This window comes from Glossina fuscipes, unplaced genomic scaffold, assembly GCF_014805625.2.
Source record: "Glossina fuscipes isolate IAEA_lab_2018 unplaced genomic scaffold, Yale_Gfus_2 88, whole genome shotgun sequence".
NCBI lineage: Eukaryota > Metazoa > Arthropoda > Insecta > Diptera > Glossinidae > Glossina > Glossina fuscipes.
In genome coordinates, this window is record NW_023998442.1 from 2,182,911 (window position 1) to 2,206,205 (window position 23,295).

At 34.0% G+C, this 23,295-nt stretch overlaps 2 protein-coding genes across 2 annotated transcripts in view; one reads left to right on the top strand and one right to left on the bottom strand.

Annotated features, from left to right (window-relative positions):
- Window positions 1-13,419, bottom strand: part of LOC119638370 (dipeptidase 1) — an 81,350-nt gene extending 67,931 nt beyond the window's left edge. The window contains exon 1 of the mRNA XM_038035123.1: window positions 13,193-13,419. The gene's annotated coding sequence lies outside the window, so the exon portion shown is untranslated. The remainder of the gene's footprint in view (window positions 1-13,192) is intronic.
- Window positions 13,420-19,194: 5,775 nt separating this feature from the next.
- On the top strand, window positions 19,195-23,090 carry LOC119638418 (39S ribosomal protein L19, mitochondrial-like). Its single transcript, XM_038035186.1, has 3 exons — window positions 19,195-19,377; window positions 19,437-19,716; window positions 22,724-23,090. Exons 2-3 carry the CDS (start codon window positions 19,608-19,610, stop codon window positions 23,041-23,043), a joined length of 429 nt encoding a protein of 142 aa, XP_037891114.1. The 5' UTR covers window positions 19,195-19,377; window positions 19,437-19,607; the 3' UTR covers window positions 23,044-23,090.
- Window positions 23,091-23,295: the final 205 nt, after the last annotated feature.

The window sequence follows — 23,295 nt, forward strand, 5'->3', positions numbered from 1 at the left end:
ATAATTTCGCCATACTTCGACAACCTCTATGACAACTTGCTAATGTCGTTGTTTTCACAAAGTCGGAACCAAATGGTTGTTTATATATTGAAAATAAACCGAGTCGCAACCAAATGGTTGTTTATATATTGAAAATAAACCGAGTCGCAACCAAATGGTTGTTTATATATTGAAAATAAACCGGGGCGCAACATTCGTCGGAAGTGAAGAGAGAATAATGCTGAAGTGAACTCTTCACTTATTCTTGCCTAAGCTATAGCAACAACATTACATATAATATATAAGATGCTTCTTCTTCTGCGTGTCAGCAAAGTAACAACAAATGATATACCAAGTTGAATTTATAACGTTGTCGTCTATAATAAGCGAAACATCTCTGTTTCTTGGCAAAACACAAAAAAAAAACTATTCTCAAGGGGAGGAAAAATACATAACAACCTAACAAAGTCAAAAGAATTCATTACCTGTAAGGAATTTTTCTTTGACATCTTGGCGTTTTCCACAAGTCTTCGGAGAGCTACTGCCGTGCCATGCTGTGTCATATAATAAAGCTTTATGTTGAAAAACCGTCTATTTTGACCTTTTAAATTGGAATCAAAAATTTAATTCGCCTGTGGTAATTCGTTGAACCCTCTTCCGTATAAAAGTTGCTACGAAAACTGCCTCTTTACATGGCCAAGAGAAATAGTTTTCAATATTTCGTGATGAAAATCGTTTCATCATAGTAAAATGAAAAAAAATCAGGCCTTAGCGAATTTGGACTTGCAGGTCTATTTTCTTGGATACCATCACATATAAGAACTCAAATGAACCGTAGCCCCATAAAAGCCAAAACGACCTTATTGCGAATGTTTTACGAGCGAAATTTCTTGATGACAGTAATTTGATAGTAAAATGAAGTGGATCAAAATTAAACCTTTCCATTTTTTTGGTCCATTTGTTAAACCCTAAAAATAAAGTTGGTATCACGAACGGCACGTTTTTTTGTGGAAAGAAACTCTGTTTTCTAGATGGTGATTGGAATTAAGTTTGCTAAACTTGGATCACACCATGTGATGTTTTGGGAATCCGCCAAAATGCGGGCCTTTCTTAAAAGTTTGCCTTTGGATAAAAATAATGGACCGTGTTATTACCAAAACTGTTGAATAACTGTACTACACGAAACGTTGCTGTGCATCTAGTCGTCAGCTTTGCCCGACTATAATGTCCTGACTTGTTTCTTCTTTCTTTTTTTGTCAACTTTTGCAATTTCAGCCCTTCTCTGCAACGTTTCTACGCAATATCGTATATGCTAATTTCTAAAACAAGGCGATTACTGGTCCGGTTTAGCGGGTTCCTTCTTAAGACAAGTTTTTTCGTTGGTACTTCTTTGAGTCGAATGTCACTTGAAAGATGAATCGCCCGAAAATTAATAATCACTATCTTTAGGTGCAATAGTTGACCTTATTCATGGGCTTCCTAGGCTTAGGGTTATGCACACCCTTTAATTTACGACTTCTACGTTTAGCGATTTAGAACTTATTCAACTGAGAGACTATTTAAGGAAGCGATTTTTAATTAAACGCCACGAAATAATAGGTAACGCACCGGATTTCGCAACTAGGCTCTGCTCCGCGACTTGGCGTTAATTAAACCTTTTATAAATGTTTCACTTTGCATGACTTAACGCTGCCGTGTTTTATCTTTGTTCAAACCAATTCGGACTTTTATGTTTTATTAACAATTCACTTTCTGTCGTTTAACGCTCACACAAGAGAGAGTAGTCAATCTCTTCGTAATTTAACGCCTGACTCTACCAAGTATAAGAGCAAGCATGCCGCTGACGATGGCTCATACAATAAGCAAGTAATTGGAAGCTATATAATATCTATCTGATCAGGAGTACTTTTCCTAACCATTCACCATGACGATCTACTGCGCGATGAAAAATTTCATGCCCTATACCAAGCCAAACCAAATGTTACGCGTTCATTAACCAAAAATTATTTTTGGTTTTTCTTGGAAGTCGTTCTCCACGTTTCTCAACATTTTATGAGTTTCCAATTAGTATTTTTTTAATTTTGTTTTGTAGAAAAGGTCCGAGCACTTGTTAAAGGAAGTCAGGGAAGAACGCCTTTGATCTCCTCTATCTGATCAAACGTTTCGCTGTTCTAAATTGTTTGCGGTGCAAGAAAATGAAAGATATCATATTTTGAAGAAGCAAGGAGTATGTCTTTTTTATAATGCTTTTGCAAATGATTACGTAAATCGGCTTTAGAGCGCATTCTTTGGCGAAATAGAATTAAACAAATCATCAATACTTACTTACTTAGGGTAAACTAGTTTTTATGTACTGCTTTTATACCCATCACCGAACAATGCATATTTTTGATACATTTATATAATAAAGAATATATATTACATTTCAACCAAACCATTTGTTTGAATATATATGGAAAGAGAATATTCTTTTTTTTTTGAAAATAGGATAAAATGTAAACTTGACCGCATTGAGATTTGAGTCGACGAACGATTTTCACCCACTCGTCTACTCAGGCTCACTTCTTTCTAACTGTCACCGCGTTATGCGAAAAATGGTATCCTCTGACTGATTGGTCATATAAAAAAAATAAAAAAACTCACTAATCACATACAAATCGATGTTTTTACAATTCATGCAGCAAGAAGCAAACTTAGATTCACAAAGCCTTCGATGCGTGAAAAAATATTTTGCTGTGCATATATTAGCTTGCAACGGGATCTCATTTTATTTCACACTGCGATGAGAAGTGATTGATATTGCACTTATTTCAACATCAATAACATTTGCTAGCTCTATATATGGACGATTGTCTTCAACAGTCCGTAAAATTTTGTATAATAAAGCAAAAGCAATACAATGAAATTACATGGGTTGCTGCTTATAATTACAAATCCAATAATAATAGATGTTCAATTAGTTTTCTAACGTTTTATACCCCATCGTAATTTGTGTATAGGCCTAAGCCAGAGTTAGGGTGTCTCCCAAAATTCCCGAATACCAGTGAATTGTTTGTATATTATGACGACGAAGGCTTATGTACAAGCGGAATCATTGCCATTATATGGATGTATAGTCACATGTCCGCATAGCGGTAAATATTCATTTCAAAAACACATATTAAAACCGAAATATTAAAAAGATTTTATTTCTACTTAGTTTCACTTATCCTGAGAGACGTTCTACTAACTGACTTGTTTTGTTGCTGATCAATTTGTTTTACCGTCACTCGGTAATGAAGCTTCATTAGCTCTATTATTGCATCTGTCAATTCGAATCACTTATAGAAGTCAATTATAGAAATTCCATCAAAGCTTCAATTACTGAATAATAGCAGAAACTTGACTCAATATGTTTGGCATTACGTCCACAGAAAAGAGTTCGAAAACAAATAAAACATTTTTTCAGAAACAACTGAAATAATCTGAAAACCATAGCGAATACGAAAGGTAGATGCGCTTTAGGCCAAAATGATTGCCGGCATTCGCATTGTCGAGCCCTACATCGACATCTGGTAAAACTTTTAACTTTTTGTTTGGCTAGTTGGCTTTGAGTTGAAAGCTTAGCGTATTGCCGTCAGCTATATATTGATGAGTAAATTCAATCTGCAGATGATGTGATAAAGCGTTTAAACGCAATAAGCGTCACTCTCTGATGTATCAATAAACTATAAATTTCAATTACTAGATTTATCAAGTGTCTGAAAAACATAGCAAACACAGATAGCTGGAGCTATGCATATAAGTTGTTTTAGATTTTTTGAAACCCTGAATATGTACAAAATATGATAAACTTGGCCACTGTGTTACATATAGCATCAATTTGATATTCGTTTTATTATTAGATTTACTCTATAGGGTCAAGTGTTGTATTTTTTATTATTTATTTATTTATAAATAAATACATGGCGGACGTATAAGAAGCAAAAATTAACAAAGCACGGATTTACATAAAATTTATTTCCGATACGTAAAGAAATGATAAATTGAAGAAGTAAAATAAAAATATATACCACAACTAAACCCCAACTTTATTAAGACCCATGCAAAGAATTTCGTGTTGTGTGTTTTTTACACATTGCGGCGAGTGTTCGGTTGAGGATTTGTTGCATAACAGAAAAAGACAGAACCATTTATAAAAATTATATTAAATAAAAAATATATACACACAAAACCACTGTTGACAAATGTGGAATATTTTATAAAATATTAAATGCTTAACTTAAGGAAAGCGAGCTTTGCCAAATTTGCCATTTAAGGAGATAAAACATTACGATTAAAAGTTTTACAGTTCTACGAGGAGTTACAAAAATTTGTTCGTAATTCATGGTAACACACGCCATTCTCAATACAAATATTAGGTGTTGGCGAATTGTGGTGGTGATGGCGGTTTCAGAGAGGCTTTATACCTTATACTTCTTGTGATACAAGGGTATATTGAGGAGTTCGTGAAGATGTATACGGCGCTCGGAAGAACTTGAGATCGATTCAGAATCACTTTTTGTGTCAATTTAAGCTGCTCTGTCCGTCTGTCCGTTTTGTTCAACATACAGGCTGCAATTTTCAAAATATTTTGATGAAATTTAATAGTTCGACATACTTTCGCCCAAGGACGAACGCTAACGAAAATGGTCCGCATCGAAACACTCTTCCGTCCGCTTCCCATAGAACACATAATTTTGAAAAGTTGTTATGTGAATAATTACTTTAAGCGAAATGGCACGCCATGGCCATGGCATACAACGTCCTTACCTGTTAACATTGTATTTGTGAGAGGAGTCTCTGCATTTGATTATGTTTTACTCTACTTTTTCTTTAAGAAACGCCCTAATCGTTATTGTGACTAAAGTTCCAAGGAGCAGGAACACATGAAGATAAAAATCTTAAACGCATTGCGTGCACTTCCAATTAAGTCGTTGATTAAATGTTGCTTGTTGTTGGGATTTTTCGCATGCAATAATAATGTCAATAATACAAAACAATAGGAAATTCATTCAATTATTTTACACGATTTGGATAAACATAATGTGTGAAAATGCCTCAGACGATGACATTATAATAGTAACCGACTCAAAAGGTCGATCGGAATTAGCGACAGTATCATAAATATTATGTTTATTTTGCCAGGCGGGCAGAGATATAGTTACAATAAATTCTTGTTGTTATTGACTTAAAACAATTCCTAAAAGGTTCAGAGTAATCGAGGAGGTGTATGCCGAAATATTCTGAAAGTACTTTTATTGTTTGTTGTTCAGTTTGATATGTGCAAAGAATCAAAATCTGTCACATTCGTATGCTGGATGCGGTCAGATTTTTTTAATTTTTTTTTTATATACATTGCTCGACCGCTTAAATGACCACCACAATAAGGTTACAAGCCCCCACAGGGATGTCAAAATTTTCATTACATTTTATGTCCATGAGCTCATTTGCTCCATTTTTCAAAAACGAAGGAGCAGTTAGTCTCAATCAGTTAGTAGTTAGTTTCAATCGTAATCGTTGGTGATAGCTAGCTCTACCTTAAGCTCGGACCGTATAACTGATTCCAACAGAGATAGACATGCTTATAATTTTACACAATGTTGACCAACGCGATGAAGTTCGTGTTTACTTTTTTGAATTGTGAAGCAATCATCTCTGCTTTAAATATAATTTTTTATGGCAATTCGTTTATTTTTGTAATAATTAATAATATATCATACAGATAAAACTGTAGAATGTAAGTCAAAAGTAAAATGAAATACATAATTGAAAAAAAAAAAAAAAATGAATAAATTTATAATGTATTAATTAATATAATAAATGAAAATGGTAAAGCAGAGAGGGGACAAACTTTGATTCATTTACGAGTTTAAAAATGCAGTTTAAAAGTGAAGTTTCCTGCAACAGTCGGAGTAGTTAGGAAAACTGTATGGCCGGGTAGAGTAGCTCGTGAGCTAGTTGGAGAACGTTATGGAAAAGATCCGGCATTTGTTTTGTGCACATCAACATTCTTCGCCCACGGAGTGCTCAGCAAGTATGACTAACAACCCTTCGCTTCGAACCTACGTAGTCGCCACAATTTCATGATGTTGTGACAAATTGCATAGAACTTTCCTACCTCGAAGGCAAGCGAATATGATGCACTGCCCTCTTCTACAAAGAAGGTAGTATCTAGTTATAATTCGTTTCAGAAAAACTTAAAAAAATGTTTGGAGGTAAAGCATTTTTTTCATAGCTTTGGCAGCTTAGTCCGCGATTAAACTCGCCTCTTCTTCTTCTTAAATGATAAATATTCAGTTCTGTTATCTTAAGTTACCATTTTTCTTTATTAAGAGCACCTTTGGCTATAAGATGAGAAAACTGTTCGATTTGTAATCCACACCTTTGCCTCAAGAATATCGAGGACGTGCTTTTTGCCTGTTCATAGAAATGCACTCGACATGCGTTCATATGTTTTTTCGCCATTGTAAACGAAAAACCTACTTATAAACTTACATATATTAGCTAACTCCCCTGTAAACGAGTGCTTAACCAACTGACGACAGAGATTGCACTAGGGGAGGAAAACGTAGTTCCGGACTTCTAAATAAGAAATAAACGTTCTTTTCCCCGGTGAAGGAATGCCTGATGATTGCGCCGATGGCAAGCACATATGGCTTTTAGTGGATTAAAGTGTCACATCGCAGCTACAGGTGCTTTGCAATCGATGAAGCGCGTGAGTTGTGCTAAAAGCGGCAAAATCCCGACTAGAAACCAACAAACAGTGTTTAGTTTTATGCCCTTCCACCACTTTTTTCGTAAAGGAAAACAATAATAAAAATAATAACAATTAGGAAATGTTACTGAAAGGAAGTTTTACGCACTCTCTCTATAAATTTTAAGATTAAAAGCTGTGTCCTCCCTAAAGTCTTGTTAGCCATAATAACATAAAAGCAGGAAACCTTCAACCCAACGCATTCACTGTAAGCTTGTTATTGATGGGGAATGCAAGAAAAACCTTCCCAACCCATCATCTTTTTATTAAAAAGAACAGTATTTTATGTGAAAAAAAATGTAAGCAGAATGTAACAAAGTGAGGGAATATATTAAGATTGGCATAAAACATTCCTTACTAAAGACTTGGTAAAGATCAAGTCGAAGCTTTAATGGTGCACAATAGTCACATAGAGGTTTCATCATTCAAAGATCCTTAAAATATTAAGAATTATGGTATTAGTATTAGTCCTTAAATGCATATTGTTGCCAATTCGATGCATTCTAGTTTAACTTAATTTTAAAGTTAATTAACTTAAAAAAATAGGACTAGAATGTGGACAATTGACAACAATACGCCATTAAGGAGTAGGAAAAGAGGGAGAAAGAGATAGATAGATAAAGAGAGAGAGAGAGTTTAAAATTATTTTCCTTAACAAAAAAGTGATAAAAACAATCGTCTTTTAATGGGCTCAGTTTCTATAAATTGGCTCTGATCAATAAATTATTTGTTAGTAAGTGAAAGCTTTAGATTTATTTTAGAAAATTTGTTTTAGAATTTTTTAGACATTAAGACAATATTGAAAAAGATAAAGTTATGAAATAACGTAAACATAAACACACCCACGTCCCAACAGGAACATTAAATTTATATTTTTAGTAGTGAAGTTAACTGAAGACGAAAGTATAGATTCAATCTAAAGTAGTAAAGCTTAGTCAAGAGTGATTTATATACAAATACCGTAACATAGGTGCAAGATTAGACCCAACAATCATGAGTAGATAATCGCCACGAAAACTCCATAAAACTACTAAATAAAGCAAAGCAATGTGCGGGGCATTGCGACCAGTACACGGCAATACTGAGAGATAATACATACTTTTCTTCTATTTCCTGTTCTGTAGATGAAATGTATAAAAAAAGCTACACAAACAATTGCTAGATGAATTCGAGAAGGCAGTTTATTTGCAAGCACGGCAGCAATAGAATTCTAGAAAATCAATCTTCAAATAGATGATGAGATCAAATTCCATGACTTCCTCCATAGTCCTAGGTGCGTTTACAATGAGTATACGGACAGAAAGGCAGCCAGATGTAAATTTATTCTACTACTTACGATAATACCTTTACGAAAGTGTTCGAGGACTTTGCTGTACTTTCCGTCGTGTAGAAATAACATAACGTTCTAAGGATAAATTTCATATTTTTCTTTCAAAAAATATTGGTTTTTATTGACAATCATTTTCAAAAGCAGTTCTGTGTATGTGCGTCGCGCCTTTTTAAAGCTTTAGAGCGAATAAATTTAATGGATTCTTTCATAAATCCCGAAGCCATCCGTGTGGCCACAAATCAAATGTATTTTAGCAGATTTGATATATACTCGTATAGAGAGCGAAGATATATATTATATACACATATTATACTTTAAACACAGATCCACATTACATGTCTTTATTTTGCTTAAAAGGTTTTAAAAAATTTAAAATTCTCTTTTACCATTACTGAGAACTATGTATTGTGCATGATATGATTCTTTTGCAAAGAAAAGTGCCATCTATTCATCTACAAAGTGTAATGCTTTAAGAGTCATTGCAAATTATTTTCTCTTAGTCTTAGTATTTAGCTTTGGATAGATAGATGACAGCTAACGAATGTAATTCCTGACTTTTCTTTGAATCCCCAAGTCACTGAATACACATACATATATTATATTCAAAACAACTTTTATTTGCAAAAATATTCATATATATATATATATATATTTGTGTGTGTATATATGTATACTCATCACTCAGTGACCATTAGTTTCAAAAATCTACATATTCTTTCTTTGTATTAATTATTCAGATATTACTTTGAGGTTGTTTTGTAAACGAATGATGAACATTTACGTCAAATATCGAATAACGTTTTTACATTTGTATTTACTTAAATATTTTATTTTATTAAAAAGTAAGTACAAAATTCTAAAAACTATAATAAAACATCTCTTATATACGTAATCATCATTGTCATCATCATGATCATCGTCATAATTACTATTAGTTGTTCATTTTCAATGTATTTATTAAACTAATACGATTATCAAATACTATTAATTCAACATATATAAACACACATACACCTATGCACACACACATAAGAGAGAAAATTGAATTTTACAAACATATTTCTATTTAATTAAGAGAGAAATTTACTTAACCCAACGAGAGCTTCAAGAGCTATTCAACAAAAAGATAAACAAACGTAAGTATATATATATATGTACAAATATTTTATCTATAGATATGTTTTATTCCATAGAGCCATACGTATGTGCATGTAAGTAAAACGGCTATGTTTACTTACAAAATATACGAAATTAAATTTACTATGCTAACATTGTAAAGACTTGTAAACTTTAGTTTGTTTTGACTAACTATCGTTGTATTCCCCTAATTTTAAATAGGGAATGTAGAAATTTTGTTAGTACTTTTCCAACATTTAAACAGTACGCAACGTAATGATAACGTCAGCCTAAACGTTGAGTCCAAGTCAGTCCATTTTTTTAGCTCCTTTCGTATCTGCCTTAGTGAAATTGAAAATTTGCAAAATTAATTAAAAATAATAATAATTAAAGCTTTATGCTTCGGAAAGAAGAAGAATTTCTTATTCTTTTAAAAAGTATTTATTTAATCTTCAATAGATGCCCCATCCTATGCAATATAATCTTCCCGTTCAATTGCTAACACAATTGCTTTTACATGTTTTTACTTTTTTTAATGATTAATCACTCAGGGGTAACACGATGACGGCCAGGGAGAAGAAGTGAAGAAAGGGAACGATATAGGGAGGCAACCGCAACCTGGGTTGGGTGATGTGTGTGTCCGATCTGTAAATATTAGGCCTTTACCGACCGAACACTAAAGTAAAGTCGATCGAACTGAGAATTAAATACGCGATTACTGACTTGTTAATCGCGATTCTTACCTACTCGGCTACTCTTGCCGACAACTCGAACTTGAACCAGAACTTGTTTTAATATGTTTTTGGTCTTAAGAAACTCGGTTTGAGCTCCAATTACAATTCCATTTTATTCCTGTTTATGTTACTTAGAATGTGTCCTTTTCCCTTCTTCTGAATGATTCTGAGTTTAATAAATTGAAAAAGGTTACGCGGAACTCATATCCAAGCAACATAATTGTTGCGGAATACCAAAAGTCATAAAGTCGTCAATCGCCAACTACTGTGTGGATATTACACGGTCTCAAAAGTAATTTTGTTCGCAAATTTTTTCTTTTTTTTTTTTGTTTATTTAATATGATCAATTAAAGCTACAAGGTTCAAGGTCTTGCCTGGAGATTCACCGATGGTGGCCAGATGCTCTTAAACGTGAGTGCATCCTACATCCGATGTCATATATATATATATTTTTTTTTGTGATGTCACTAATTAGTCAGGCGTGTAACACGGTAACGGCCGGAAAGTGCAAAAGAAAGGAAAAGTCATAGGGAGATAGCCTTAATCAAGTAAACTGTACCACACTGATATTTGAACCCGTGAATATTTTTTCTGCAATTTTTCACGCTCGCAACGTAAGCAAAAAATCGTTTTCTATCAACTGCATAAGCTTCTTGTTTACTCAAAAATTTCTCGGATTGTATTGCTTCTGTTACGAAAAGGAATTTCTTTCACCTGTTTTCTCCATCTTTCCTAAAGGATGGGATAGAAACTGTAGATATCGCATTGTCTTCGTTTCGGGCCCCTTCCAAGCTTCTATTCTTTTCGCAACCTAATGAATTATGTGTTTGATTCTTCTATTTTGGTGACCTTGAAATTGCGTGGTTTTTAGCAAGAAAAATGCGAACGCAAGAATGATAAGAGCAGTTGTCGTTAAGCACTGATGCGTGAAGATGTGGTTCGCAAATTTTGAGTAATAAAATTTAATTAATATAAGGTAAAGAAAGATTTTCACTTAGAAATTAGGTCCGCAAACTGAACCGCCCAAATAAGCCGCTTGGCGTTATGTACAGCGTTAATCGTTAAACATTAGTCTTCATTTTTTGTCTTTAAATTCCGTCGCAAATACTGTGATAGTGTGCTTTAAAGTTCCTCTACAATTCAAAAGTTACCCGCTCCATGTTTCGGCTTTGCAGATAAACTTTCTACTTTCGATTTCATTAAGTTTTCTTTCTAGTGATTTCTAAGAAATACTTATTGACATGAGATCTCAAAATAATTTGAATCATTTTGTGAGTTCTAAGATGTGAGACCTTAAAATGAATCGGCATTTTTTAAGTGTTTAACTGATAATAATAATTATTTGATATCGTTGTTGATATTTTTGAATGTGACATGTCATCAGCAGTTAAAAAAGATTTAAGATGTCTAGAGCGGATGTCCTCCTGATATATAGACAAAATTACCAAGGGAGATTGTTCATGTCGCAGAATAGGTTTTCCGAGAGTTAGAGATGACTAACGTACACTACTTAAGAACACTCCTCATTGTGATGCATATAGAGGCGATTTTGGATGTAAACCTGATTGAGTGTACACTTCGTTTGTAAAAAAACTTCCCAAAAAAAGAGAGATGCTAAGCAATATTTCATTAAATTTCTTCTTAAGTATTCAATGACTATTGAGACAGACTTTTTTTCTCTAGGAATTTCTCGTCGGGAAACTTGTCTGCCTTCTTGTTGGTCAATATTACAATGAACTTTTTTGTTCACTTTCTTAGTGACAAACACTAATGTAAGTAAAAAATCCATTGCAAAAAAAAATTCATGTATTAAACAACCTTGGTTCGGCTTTCTTACTTAAGTCCCTCAATAACTAGTAGTACATAGAGTACTTGTAGTACTTATAGTAAGGAATGTTTCCAAATTAAAGCACCAACAATCACGTCCTGACAGCAGCCAAAATATAGTCTCATTTCTTTTTTCAAAAGATAGCGACATACATTTCATTTTTGACGAAATTCCCTTACGGAAAAAATTTTTGAACGGTCAAGTGGCTTCATCTTGCCGACACATATTTGATCGATATTCTCTTTCCAAGTCCGCAATGGCTATAGCGGCGCTTTATTCTTAAAAGAACGTCCTCAAATAAAATAAATGGTCTTGGCAGAGAAGTTAATATGAGTTGCATTAAATCCAAAACTTGTTACACTAGTTTGTCACATACAATGTCTTTAGCCCGTAAGAAGATGAAATTTTCTTTTAGATGAATTTTCGCCGCTTTCTATGAGGCCTTGCATTCATTTCGCATAACAAAAAAAGTTTACCTAGATATCACAGGCACAGTTAATAAAATCAATACTCCTATCATAACATGCATAAGCATAGTTCACTTAACTTGAGGTGGACGTTGTTTGATAAGCAACGCATAGCTGCATAACGTAACGATAGGGATACTTTGACATTCAAGCAATAGTAAGTAAAATATTTCTGGTTTCATAAGATTGTTAAAGCCAGACAAGCGTTATACGTTCCGTCCTACTAGTTTTCGGAACTTAGCCGACGAAAAATGAAATGATGGAATTATTAAGCAACGGAGGAACTAAGTTTATGGTCGCGGAAAAGCTTTGATTTGATAGTTTTATCTGAATTTCCTTTATTACTTAAGTCAGTTCAAACATCTGTTGATACAAGAAAATTTTAGATGCACACTTTTGAAGCATACTAAAGTCTTTTTTTATAAACTTTGCTTACTGCATGTAATCACGATTTTTGAATATAATTAATTGTACGTTATTTGACAAATATTGTTTTTATAAACATTTATGTAAAAAAGACTCTATATACACTATGTCCTTACTCAGAGTTTAGATAAAACGGCTTATAATGGAACTTAATGAATTGTGGTCCCTTTGTTTGTGTTCTGTTTTTTTTTTTTTCTCGTCATTTTCACACAAAGCCATTACAGCACTTTTTTTGTATACAATGGTAACACAATAGTGTTACTCAAGTCTGCTTACACTAGCTACTATTATTATATGTTTTGTTTTCTTATTTGAGTACGTTTTAATTATAAAGGACTTGTATGTCTGTTATTTTAATGCTGTAGCTAATTAAGGTAAACCTTGAATTAAGTCAAAGTAATGTAAGATGAATATGAACTGACTACAAGTTGTTTTTGTTTAAAGTGAAAGTTATATTAAAAAGAGTTGGTTAAAAAAGAAGGTTACAAAAATGTTTTTATAAACTTCTTGTTGTTGTTGTTGTTTAAGAAAACTTACCGAAATTTCGCAAAATTTGCAACATTTTGTTTTTCGTTATTGTGGCCACATTTGTAAAGTTAAACTTGACACCAAAGGGAATTAAAATTTTTTTTTTTTTAATTATATCACCGATAGTTATGATCATTGGTTGGTTGGTTAATGTATGTCTACATTTTTGCTTTCAAATTTTTCTTTTTAAAATAAATTCAATTTTTTTTTTTTTATACACAAAAATTCTGCTTTTTTGTTTTTACTTCTTTAATGAATATTTTATTTAATTTTCAATTTCGATTCTGTTTTATAAATATGTATAAAATCGCACGATAGACTTACTATTCCCGGTGCTCGTACGTGCAGGCACAGGCAGCACTATACACGTACACTGACGCTTACTTATTTACTTACACCATCAAGCATATATTTAGGTATGCATGCGATGATGGTTTACTTTAACTTTAAATTGAAATTCGTGTACACTTGGCATTGATTACATAGGACACATTTAGAAAGGTAGATATGTATGTATTTATGTATGTATGTATGTGTATATATATATATATATATATATGTCACTTTTCGATTTCATGTTTTCTTAATTTCTCGTTGAGGTTTTATAGATATAAGACGACACTGTTTCGTGGTTGCTGTTGTTGTTATTGTTGTCGTTCTTATTTATTTAAAAATCTTCGAGACACTTTTTTATTTATTTATTTTTTTTTTTATCTTTGCTTTCGTGTTATTCACTAGATTACGTGATTTATGCTTTAGTCTGCATTTTCCATACTATCCTTAGCTTGTTCGTAGTTAAATGGGTTTTGCTGAGATAAACTTTTTCGGTTTTTTTTTTTTTTTTTTGTTAAGGATGCGCAATGCGTTACGTTAACGTCTTCAACTTAACAGTTCAGTGTTCGAAATTCAACTAAACCCAAGTGAACTCGTCTGGTCCCGACTCGACAACTTCGATTCGCCTCAATCGTTAACAAACTCGTACACATACAAATACTTGCACAACAAAAACTCTACCACAATATGGGCCAAATTCAACAAAACTTTAATGAAAATTGTCATCGTTGTAGTTGTAGTAATGCAATGTTGTTGTTATTTGTTGACAGTATGCATATATATATATATATATATATATATATATACAATATAAATATATTTATATAGGAAACAACTTAAGCACCACAAACTATTGAGAAAGAGCTTAAACGGTCAAATGCAACAATCTTGACAAAAACACCTAACAAACAAAAACATGTAAAAAAATTTACCTTTAAGAAGTAAGAAGAAAGAAATCTTAAAGAATCAAAACCAATTTCCCAAGAAATTCTTAGATAAAAATATTTAAATCAATTTAAATTATTTTCTTTTATAAATATTATAAGTATTTTATCTGATAAAAATTTTTTTTTTAATTTTATTAAATTTATTTGATTATTAAGAACTTTTGCTATTTAACAAAAAAAAAAAAATAAATAAATAAATAAAAATTTTCTACAGCTATTGTAGAGTCCTGCGCTTTTCACATTTATTACTCTGCCGCTTTCCATTCTCTCTCTCTCTCTCTGTCTATCTCTCTCTCACTCTCTTTCTAAGGAATATTGGGATTTTTGAAATTCTTTTTACCTCTTAACCTTCGTTGAGCTTTTGAACAGCATCAGCTGTTTAAAAAGTTTTATTTCACTGTTAGTTTTTTTTTTGTTTTATTTCTAATAACTTTCTCTACAATATTAGTATTCGTAGCGTTTAAACTAACTAACTGTGCTAGGATTCAGTACTTTTTTTGTTGATGACGCCTTTAATCATGATTGACAGTTAAACTTTCTCTATGCCACCACTGACCAATATTTTCCTTTTTACTTGTTATAGCTGCAGGTATTAAACGTGTGTAAGTAACGACTTAACATTCGTAATAACAATGTTTGCTTTTTTATTTTATATATATTTTCTCTTTTCCTTTTTACGAACTGCTTAAGTAAATACTCGCATACCATACCGAAGGCCAAACTGATGATGAAGTGAAAAAAGGGAAAAATAACAAAAAAACTAACAATTAATTTTCTATTTAAATTTAGTTGGGCATCATCTTACAAATATTTCGTAAAGAAATTAAACGTAAATTAATTCATTATCTGCTCAAAAATTCTACTCATAGCTATTCAGTCAATAGTAACCGGAAATGCCTAGTGAAAGCGGTTTGAAGGAAGTGTAGAGAATAGCATAAGCAACTGTGTTCAAAAAATTAAAGAGAAGTTTATTATCAATTATGTTATGCTCTGTTCATATTAGCTTCTTAATTAGAGTGTTTTGGGGAGATTGTAGGAGATTTTGTGCGACGAATCTTTAATTCATCTCTATTATGCTCCATGTACCGAACATTACTTGTCGTTATTTACCTCTCAATTTATTATTAATTAATAGCTTGCTTTGTTTACTTTGGAAGTAGTCAACGCTGCAAATCGGTTTCCTACCAAAACAGTAAACAAAATATATCGCAAAAGCTTACTTTCTTTCTTTTAACATAAAATTTCTCATTGTTTGTATTCTTTTTGCGAAATGTATGGAATTCCCAGAAGGACCCAAAGTAAGTCCACGTTCTATTAGACCGATCGATTTAAAATCATTTTCTTAATCGGGTTAAACTTGGCTGTGTCCGTCTGCCTGGACGATATTTGTCCATGTGTTGATGTATGCAAATCGACATTTTTCAGATATTTTAAAGAAATTTGGCACACACGAACATGTTCTGGTGCTTTTTGGTTCAGCAAACACTATTAAAAATTAGTTAGATCGATCCGTTTTTACAAACACTCCCAGTGTCTCGAGAAAAACTATTAGGATTCGCTTTTTTAAAGTAATGAGAAACATTTGGTTGGAATTAGTCAACTCTTGAACTCCATTTCATATAACTGTTGCCATTATAACTAAGCAACATGCACTAGTTTTATAATATTTTACAGTAAGAATAGAACCACAATAATAACTTGACATACTTGACAATTAACTGTCCCGAATTTGGGCAAAGTAGGTCCATTTTATGAACGCTATCTCACTATACACTACTACTGTAATGCGAACAGAGGAAAAGACAGGAAAACAAGAAACAGGAACACACGCAGAGAAAACCCGCTTGGCTGGCGCGGTCACACGGTATATCGTTCCTGTTGTTGCGAATCAAATAACAAGTTTCTCTATTTCACTCGGGTTGCTCGTTCTGAGAAATAACACAGGTTGTGGTATTTCATGTTCTCTAAATTAAAGAAGCTCCATCTATGCTAGTCTATCTGTCATCGAAGTTCTAATCCTTTTTAAGAGGAGCACAGAGTGTTGGACTGCTAGTCTCCGCAACTGTTCCCATAATAACTGCTTAGCCCCACGGTGCCCGATGGCACACAAAGTACGAAGCCCATACTCAGCGCCACAATGGTGATAAATCGCCGTGTTCCCGTGGAGATCCTTATATGGGCATATCTCCTTCCGGGGTGAGAACGAGGCCTACCTAAAACTTCTGCCTTTCTTTAGGTTACACACCCGGTTGCTACGTAATTCCACACCGAGCCGAGACTATTCTCGTTGAGCCAACGACAGCTGCAACGAAACCTCCGCAATGGGCTATTCCCACTGTCAGGCCAAAGCTGGATATTGCTTTGGGGAATCCTGATACTCGCGATATTAGAAATAAGAAACTGATGAAAGAAAAATTGATAATAGCCTTTGATTTCGCATCAGGTCCCATACGGCCACAATCTCGGTATGGGATAAAAACTGCAGATGAACCTGCAGAGAAAAAATACTAATCAATACAATACGCATAAAGATCGTATTCTCAGGAGGCCTATCCCGACCACTTTCCTTTAATAACGGAAACAATGCCCTTAAGGAAATATGTGAGCAAAGCTCATATTATCTAGCAAGACTAGCACTATATGGCTCTCCCTCAGTTAGTCAGTGACAGTGTAAATAAACTGGGGATAAACCAGTCAAAGCAGAGTTTAGAAAGAGCTGCCAAAGCCTTGTCGAATAAGCCACCGCTTGAGGAAAACACCAGATACAAACGCGCAATGCAACTGCGGTCTCAGGAGTACAGAGAGATTACAATCGACTCTTCACGTCAAACTTTTCGCGATAAGGGAATAATTTTTTACCACACCGCAACAGATGGCGTACGGACCACTGGCGCTCCACTAGTCATATGTTTAATACTGTGAACCATAACGTCAACGTCCCAACCTTTTCTGCAACTACCTTAGGTGTGTCCGCAGTATTTTTACTATCGAAAACCACTGACCAGGTTTCCACTGATTCTCGTGGTGCAGCCGCTGACATTGTTGGAACCACCCCCCCCCCCCCTTTCCCCGCCCAAAGCAAGCATCTATGGGAAAACATCCACCGCTTGTCTCTAAGCCTTCTATGCGACTTCTGAGGCAGGTGTCTGTCATATTGAGACAGTAAGTCAAAGAGGTCATCGGCAGTCTCAATCGACACATTGTCCGGGGAGACAACGCATTTTTGATAGCGATTGAATGTAGCCTCCACCTTATCCAACGACGTAGCAGCAACACTCCGTTCTTCCGCACGCACTGACCTGCTAGCTGCGGCCAGCACAGGAGCAGAAGCAGCAGGTGTAACTGTAGAATCGTTTTTTTGCTTCGCGCTTCTTTGCAGCGCCCGAGCGACCACCACTAACGATAGGCACCGATTCGCTCCGCTGCATATTCAAATAACTACTGTCATCATCCAGCAGTGCGGACGAACTGTGCTTTTCAACACTCCCATTCAGTAAACTAGCTTTCTAGCTATATATAATTACAATATATATGAAAATATATGACACTCAAACAATAGGACAAAAGAAAGATTGCCCACCTCTACACTTGTGTCGGCCAAGTGGCAAAAAGGGTAGTAGAGCAACGCCACCAATACACATGATTTTGCCAAACTGAAGTCGAGAGTTTTATTACCACAGCATTCAAAAACGCAATAACTTGTACAAATTTTTTTACAAATATTTGTCAATAAATTTATATAAGAAAAACAAAAAAAAAATCATGTTTGATTATCTGAAGAAAACTCTATATGTATAGGTAGGCAGACTTTTTTTGGCCGCGGGTCACAACCAATCAATTGTTTGCAAATCTTTTCCTTAGCGAGTAATGTAATCGACGCATGTTTATTGAAAAGCAATTCTCTTTTACCAAAACTATCTGATATACCTGCTTGTTTATAAACATTTCAATATCGATAAGAAAAGTTTATATACCTAAATATAATAAACAAAAATGAAAGGATTATCCATGTGTCAATTAGAATCGATTAGATCGATCAGGCGAAACAACGTGGTCGATGCAACGTGGCTTAACTGGCACGCGTTTTCGAAATGCTGAATAGGCGTAAAAATGGACCGGTGATTGAGTCGTTGCCAAACTATTGTTGTTCTTTCCGCATTGAAAATATTTTGATTATGTTGTGCCAAGTTTTCTGAATAAATGCCGTTTTCAAGAGAAAAAATGGCCAAAATATATATGCAAGCACCTAATACATCCCAATACAAATCTTTTTCATTTATTGACAACAAATAATATTTACAGGAGTAACCTATTATACTAAAGAGAATCTTTTTAACGTATATTTGGCAATGTTAGGAAACAATGTATTTACTAACATTCACTAACATACGAAATGTTACATCTCTGTATTGTAGAAAATAAGACTTGACAATCGTTCAATCATCAGCTGACTTATAACCAAAAAAATTTGATTTCCTAATAAAGAAGTGACACAAAATTATTAAGACAATGCTGAATCAAAAAAAAGTAATGAGTTCTTTGTATTTTAAGCACAATAAACTTTTCCAACCAGTTGGTAGTATACATGTGCCGAATACTACGTATTTATGTAATTTCTTTATAGCTTTCTTTTCAACGAAAGTTTTGCCACAAACATAAAAAACCGGTTCATTAAGTGCTCCAAAAACGCCGTCATCGTCGGCAACCGACACACGCAAGCCTGTTATACCTGCTAATTGCCGTTTTATTTATCCAGAATTTTTACCGGATCGCAAAATTGAATGGCGTAATCCGATACGTGAAAAGGTGGAACGGATCGATATGCTCGATCGACGGACGCAAATCGAAATACTGGAATTCTATGTCGGCTCAGTAGTAGCAGTTACAAGTTCCGATCCTCATTCAGCCGACAAAGTTGGTAGTATACATGTGCCGAATACTAGGTTCAACGTATTTATGTAATTTCTTTATAGCTTTCTTTTCAACGAAAGTTTTGCCACAAACAAAAAAAACCGGTTCATTAAGTGCTCCAAAAACGCCGTCATCGTCGCCAACCGAGCGAGCGTTTTATTTATCCAGAATTTTTACCGGATCCCAAAATTGAATGGCGTAATCCGATACGTGAAAAGTTTTAGCGGATCGATATGCTCGATCGACGGACGCAAATCGAAATACTGGAATTCTATGTCGGCTCAGTAGTAGCAGTTACAAGTTCCGATCCTCATTCAGCGGACAAAGTTAGTCGATTTTTAGGTAAGCTTTATCCAGTAATTAAGATAGCAGAACTTTCATAATATAACCATTAAAAGAATTTGTATTTTGCGTGAAAAATGCGGCTTAAGAGTCCGTTTCATTTTGCTCTAGTTTCTTTGAAGGATCTCTTCCAAAGCTTATCGCTTTCATATTTGTTTGAATCGCCTTGCCAAGAAAAATTGCATAAGGCGTAGAATTTTTTAACAAATTTTTACCTCGCGATAACCGCATTAAAGACTTAAGTACATTCCTGAAATGTAGGCACCGTATATATTGAAAAAGCATAATATTTATTTAACAGCATTTATTTATTTATGTCAACGTAATAATAGCATGAAAAGCGTACTACTGAGTATCAAAAGGTAATGATCGTTGGGTAGGGTTAAATTGAACTCTACAGTTTTTGAATTCGAATCTGCTTGAGGAGCAGTAATAGTAAACGGTATAGGATTACCAATCACTATTTTCAATACAAGAAGCAAAATATATATATTTATTTTCATTATAATATCCCCCTCTCTTGTTTGTTTACAAACGCGCGCTGCTGTGTTTAAAGATATAATGATCAAGATTTAAAAACTCATATGAACCAATAGGAATAGTGATTTGATGGTTACCAATATGAAATAAGTTGTTTTCCCGATCGACATTTGGAATTGAATGATGCGTATCGAAACTTATTAGTCCGCAAACATAATTTTCATCGAGCTCAATTGCGGGAAAATAGTTTGCAATAAGCAACGAGGAGTCCCCGTTTAAGGTTATTGTTATTGACATCTTAACGTCTGATGAGTGAATAAATTGTCTAAGAATGTCTCTGATAGCTTTTATTATTAAGATATATTGTCCATATTAATCCAAGAGTTGTATTCCGATGAAAACCCTAACCTTTAACATAGACCATATTTCTTTTCTATTTGTTTTTTCATACTATTCATTTGTAAATCATATGAGTTTTGAAATTGTCTCATATCGTGCTCAATGCGATTCGTTGTTGAAGTGTATGTAGTTGTGAGATTGTTTACACTATCTGTTAACGCATTTTTTCTTAGCAGATATGCTTTTGTTACAGCATGGTCTGTAATGCCAAGCGTTTTCAAAAAATTTGTCTTCAACTTTGAATTGTTACAATGATGACGATTAATTAAACCGTCTCCAAATTTATTTATAGAACTCATTATTATTATCATTTAATTATGTTGGCCTCTCGCAATTCCTCAACAATCGAAATTATTTCGTTTTTGTTATTATTGCGTCCAGCACCTAAGAAGCCATTAGCACAAGAATAGGGTATTGTTAATCTAGATAATTCAAACGGCCCTGGAACACATTGGGTAGCCTACTATAAAAAATACAACTATAGAGAATATTTTGATAGTTTTGGCAATCTACAACCGCCAATTGAAATAGTCAATTACTTAAAATCGCCCATCATTTATGCTTGAAATTCCTTTTCAATAAATATATAAACAAATAAATAAATAAATAAGAAAAAAATTTTTTTTTGTTTCTTTTAATTATCATCATTAGTATTCTTTATTTTATAATGTCCCCATGCATAGGTATTAATACCATTCTCTCTTACAAATCTCTTATCCTCTAAGTAGCTTAAAACTAGTTTATTAATATGTTGTGTATACAATTGGTATATCTTTGATCGGAAAACGTACATAGAATCATAATACAATTGTTTTTCAAATAGACAATTTCTAAAATCATTAACGGTTAGCTTAGCTGTAACACAATGTTTTACACCTTTAATTTTCTTACTTTCTTCTCCATTCTCATCGATTTTAAAGGAATACATTTTTGGACGTAAACCAATGAATTCCTTCATTATTTTTCCGTTGCATTCATCTTTCATCATTCCTAACACTCTCTTATTCATTAGGGGGACATTGAATATATTTTGCTTAGGATATGCAGACGTATCAAAATGATAGCTGACATCATCTCGAATGTCATCACACAAGTCATTTGTTCTAATGTCATAGATGAACGAATCAGTATCCATATAATTTAGATTAATATTTTCCTTATATTTAGGTTTCATATAATCATAATGGAAATTATACATTTTCCATTTGGATACTTCTAAGACGGTAAAACCAATGTAAATTGGTTTATTGTACTCAACTCGCACCTTATTCATATCAATTATAATCATTTCATCAGAAATTTTGAGTGAACTATGAAAATTCGGTTTAGCTATAAGACTTCTCGCCCCCAATCTTCTACCGCTATTCTCCCATTCGCAAACTATTTTTATGACTTTTCTTTTGTCTACATTTTCCATAGTCTTGCCGTAGACAGCATTGTTCAATAATTTGAAGAAATTCTGTTCACAAGAGTTTTTAGCTAACGTTCTATGATAATTATTCAAATCAATGTATTTTTTCAACCAATCCGATTGATTGAATTTAAGAATTTTATATATTTTTCTCAAAACAACACCATGTCGAATGCATTGTTGAAGGTTGCGATAATGTATTACGTAATGCGTTTTATCATTTTAGTCCGTTAATAATTTGCTACATTTCATGTGTGCATTTTTTTTATTTTCAGCACTAAAAGGTAGATCGTTATGATAGTCATGTAACGAAGATGGATACTCTAAATCTACTTCCAATATATACCCTATTTCTGAGTCATCTTTGACTGTATTTAAATTAAAATTTTCCAAATTTGTCATCCATTCAAAATTTTTATGGCGTAGACATTGCGACATAGCATAACCGTACAAATTATTTACATCTAAATAAATTAGATAATTTGATTCTTGAGTAGGATCATAATCGCTTATACATTTATTGTTAGCTAAAGGATATCTTTTAGAGCATTGAACAATGCCGCCCCTTATACCTCGAACAATAAAATTATATTTTTCAATGTCAGTCAATAATTCCAATTCTATCGTCTACACTACATGCTTCATTGATTAATTTATTGAAAAAGCATGAACGAGACGGTAATTATATTGAATTTTATTTATTTCATATACGTTTAGGTAAACACATGACAAATTTTAACCACAAATTTCACGACGCACTCTCCCGGCATCTTCGGGACTACCCGAAATTGTGGCGTCCGAAAAAGGGGCCACAATTCAGCCAGTGCGAGGAACTGGCCGAAAAAGTAACCCGGGAAATGCAAGAACAAGTCTCCGCGAAAGAGATAAGCAGCGCGCTAAAAAGAATAAGGGACCGCCTTCTACGTTTAGAGAAGGGATTGTACACTTCAACCTATGGTATACGCAAGAGCTTGGATATAGTCGAGCCGTCGAGGTCATACGGGCCGCGTCTGCGCAGGAGAAACCGAGGAGCGTAGCGAGCCCGGAAACAGTGGCCATCAACTTGGCTGATGCAGCCCCGCCACCATCAACGGAAGAAACAAACGGTGTCGAACGGCTCGATTTCGCGTCATTCGTAGACGTTATACTGGAATCTACCGAAAATAGCGACAGGCCGTCCACTCCTGTGGCTGCCGCGTCTGCGCAGGCGAAACGGCGGCGCCTAGCGAGCCTGCAAACAGTGGCCATCAACTTGGCTGATGCTGCCCCGCCAACATCAACGGCAGAAA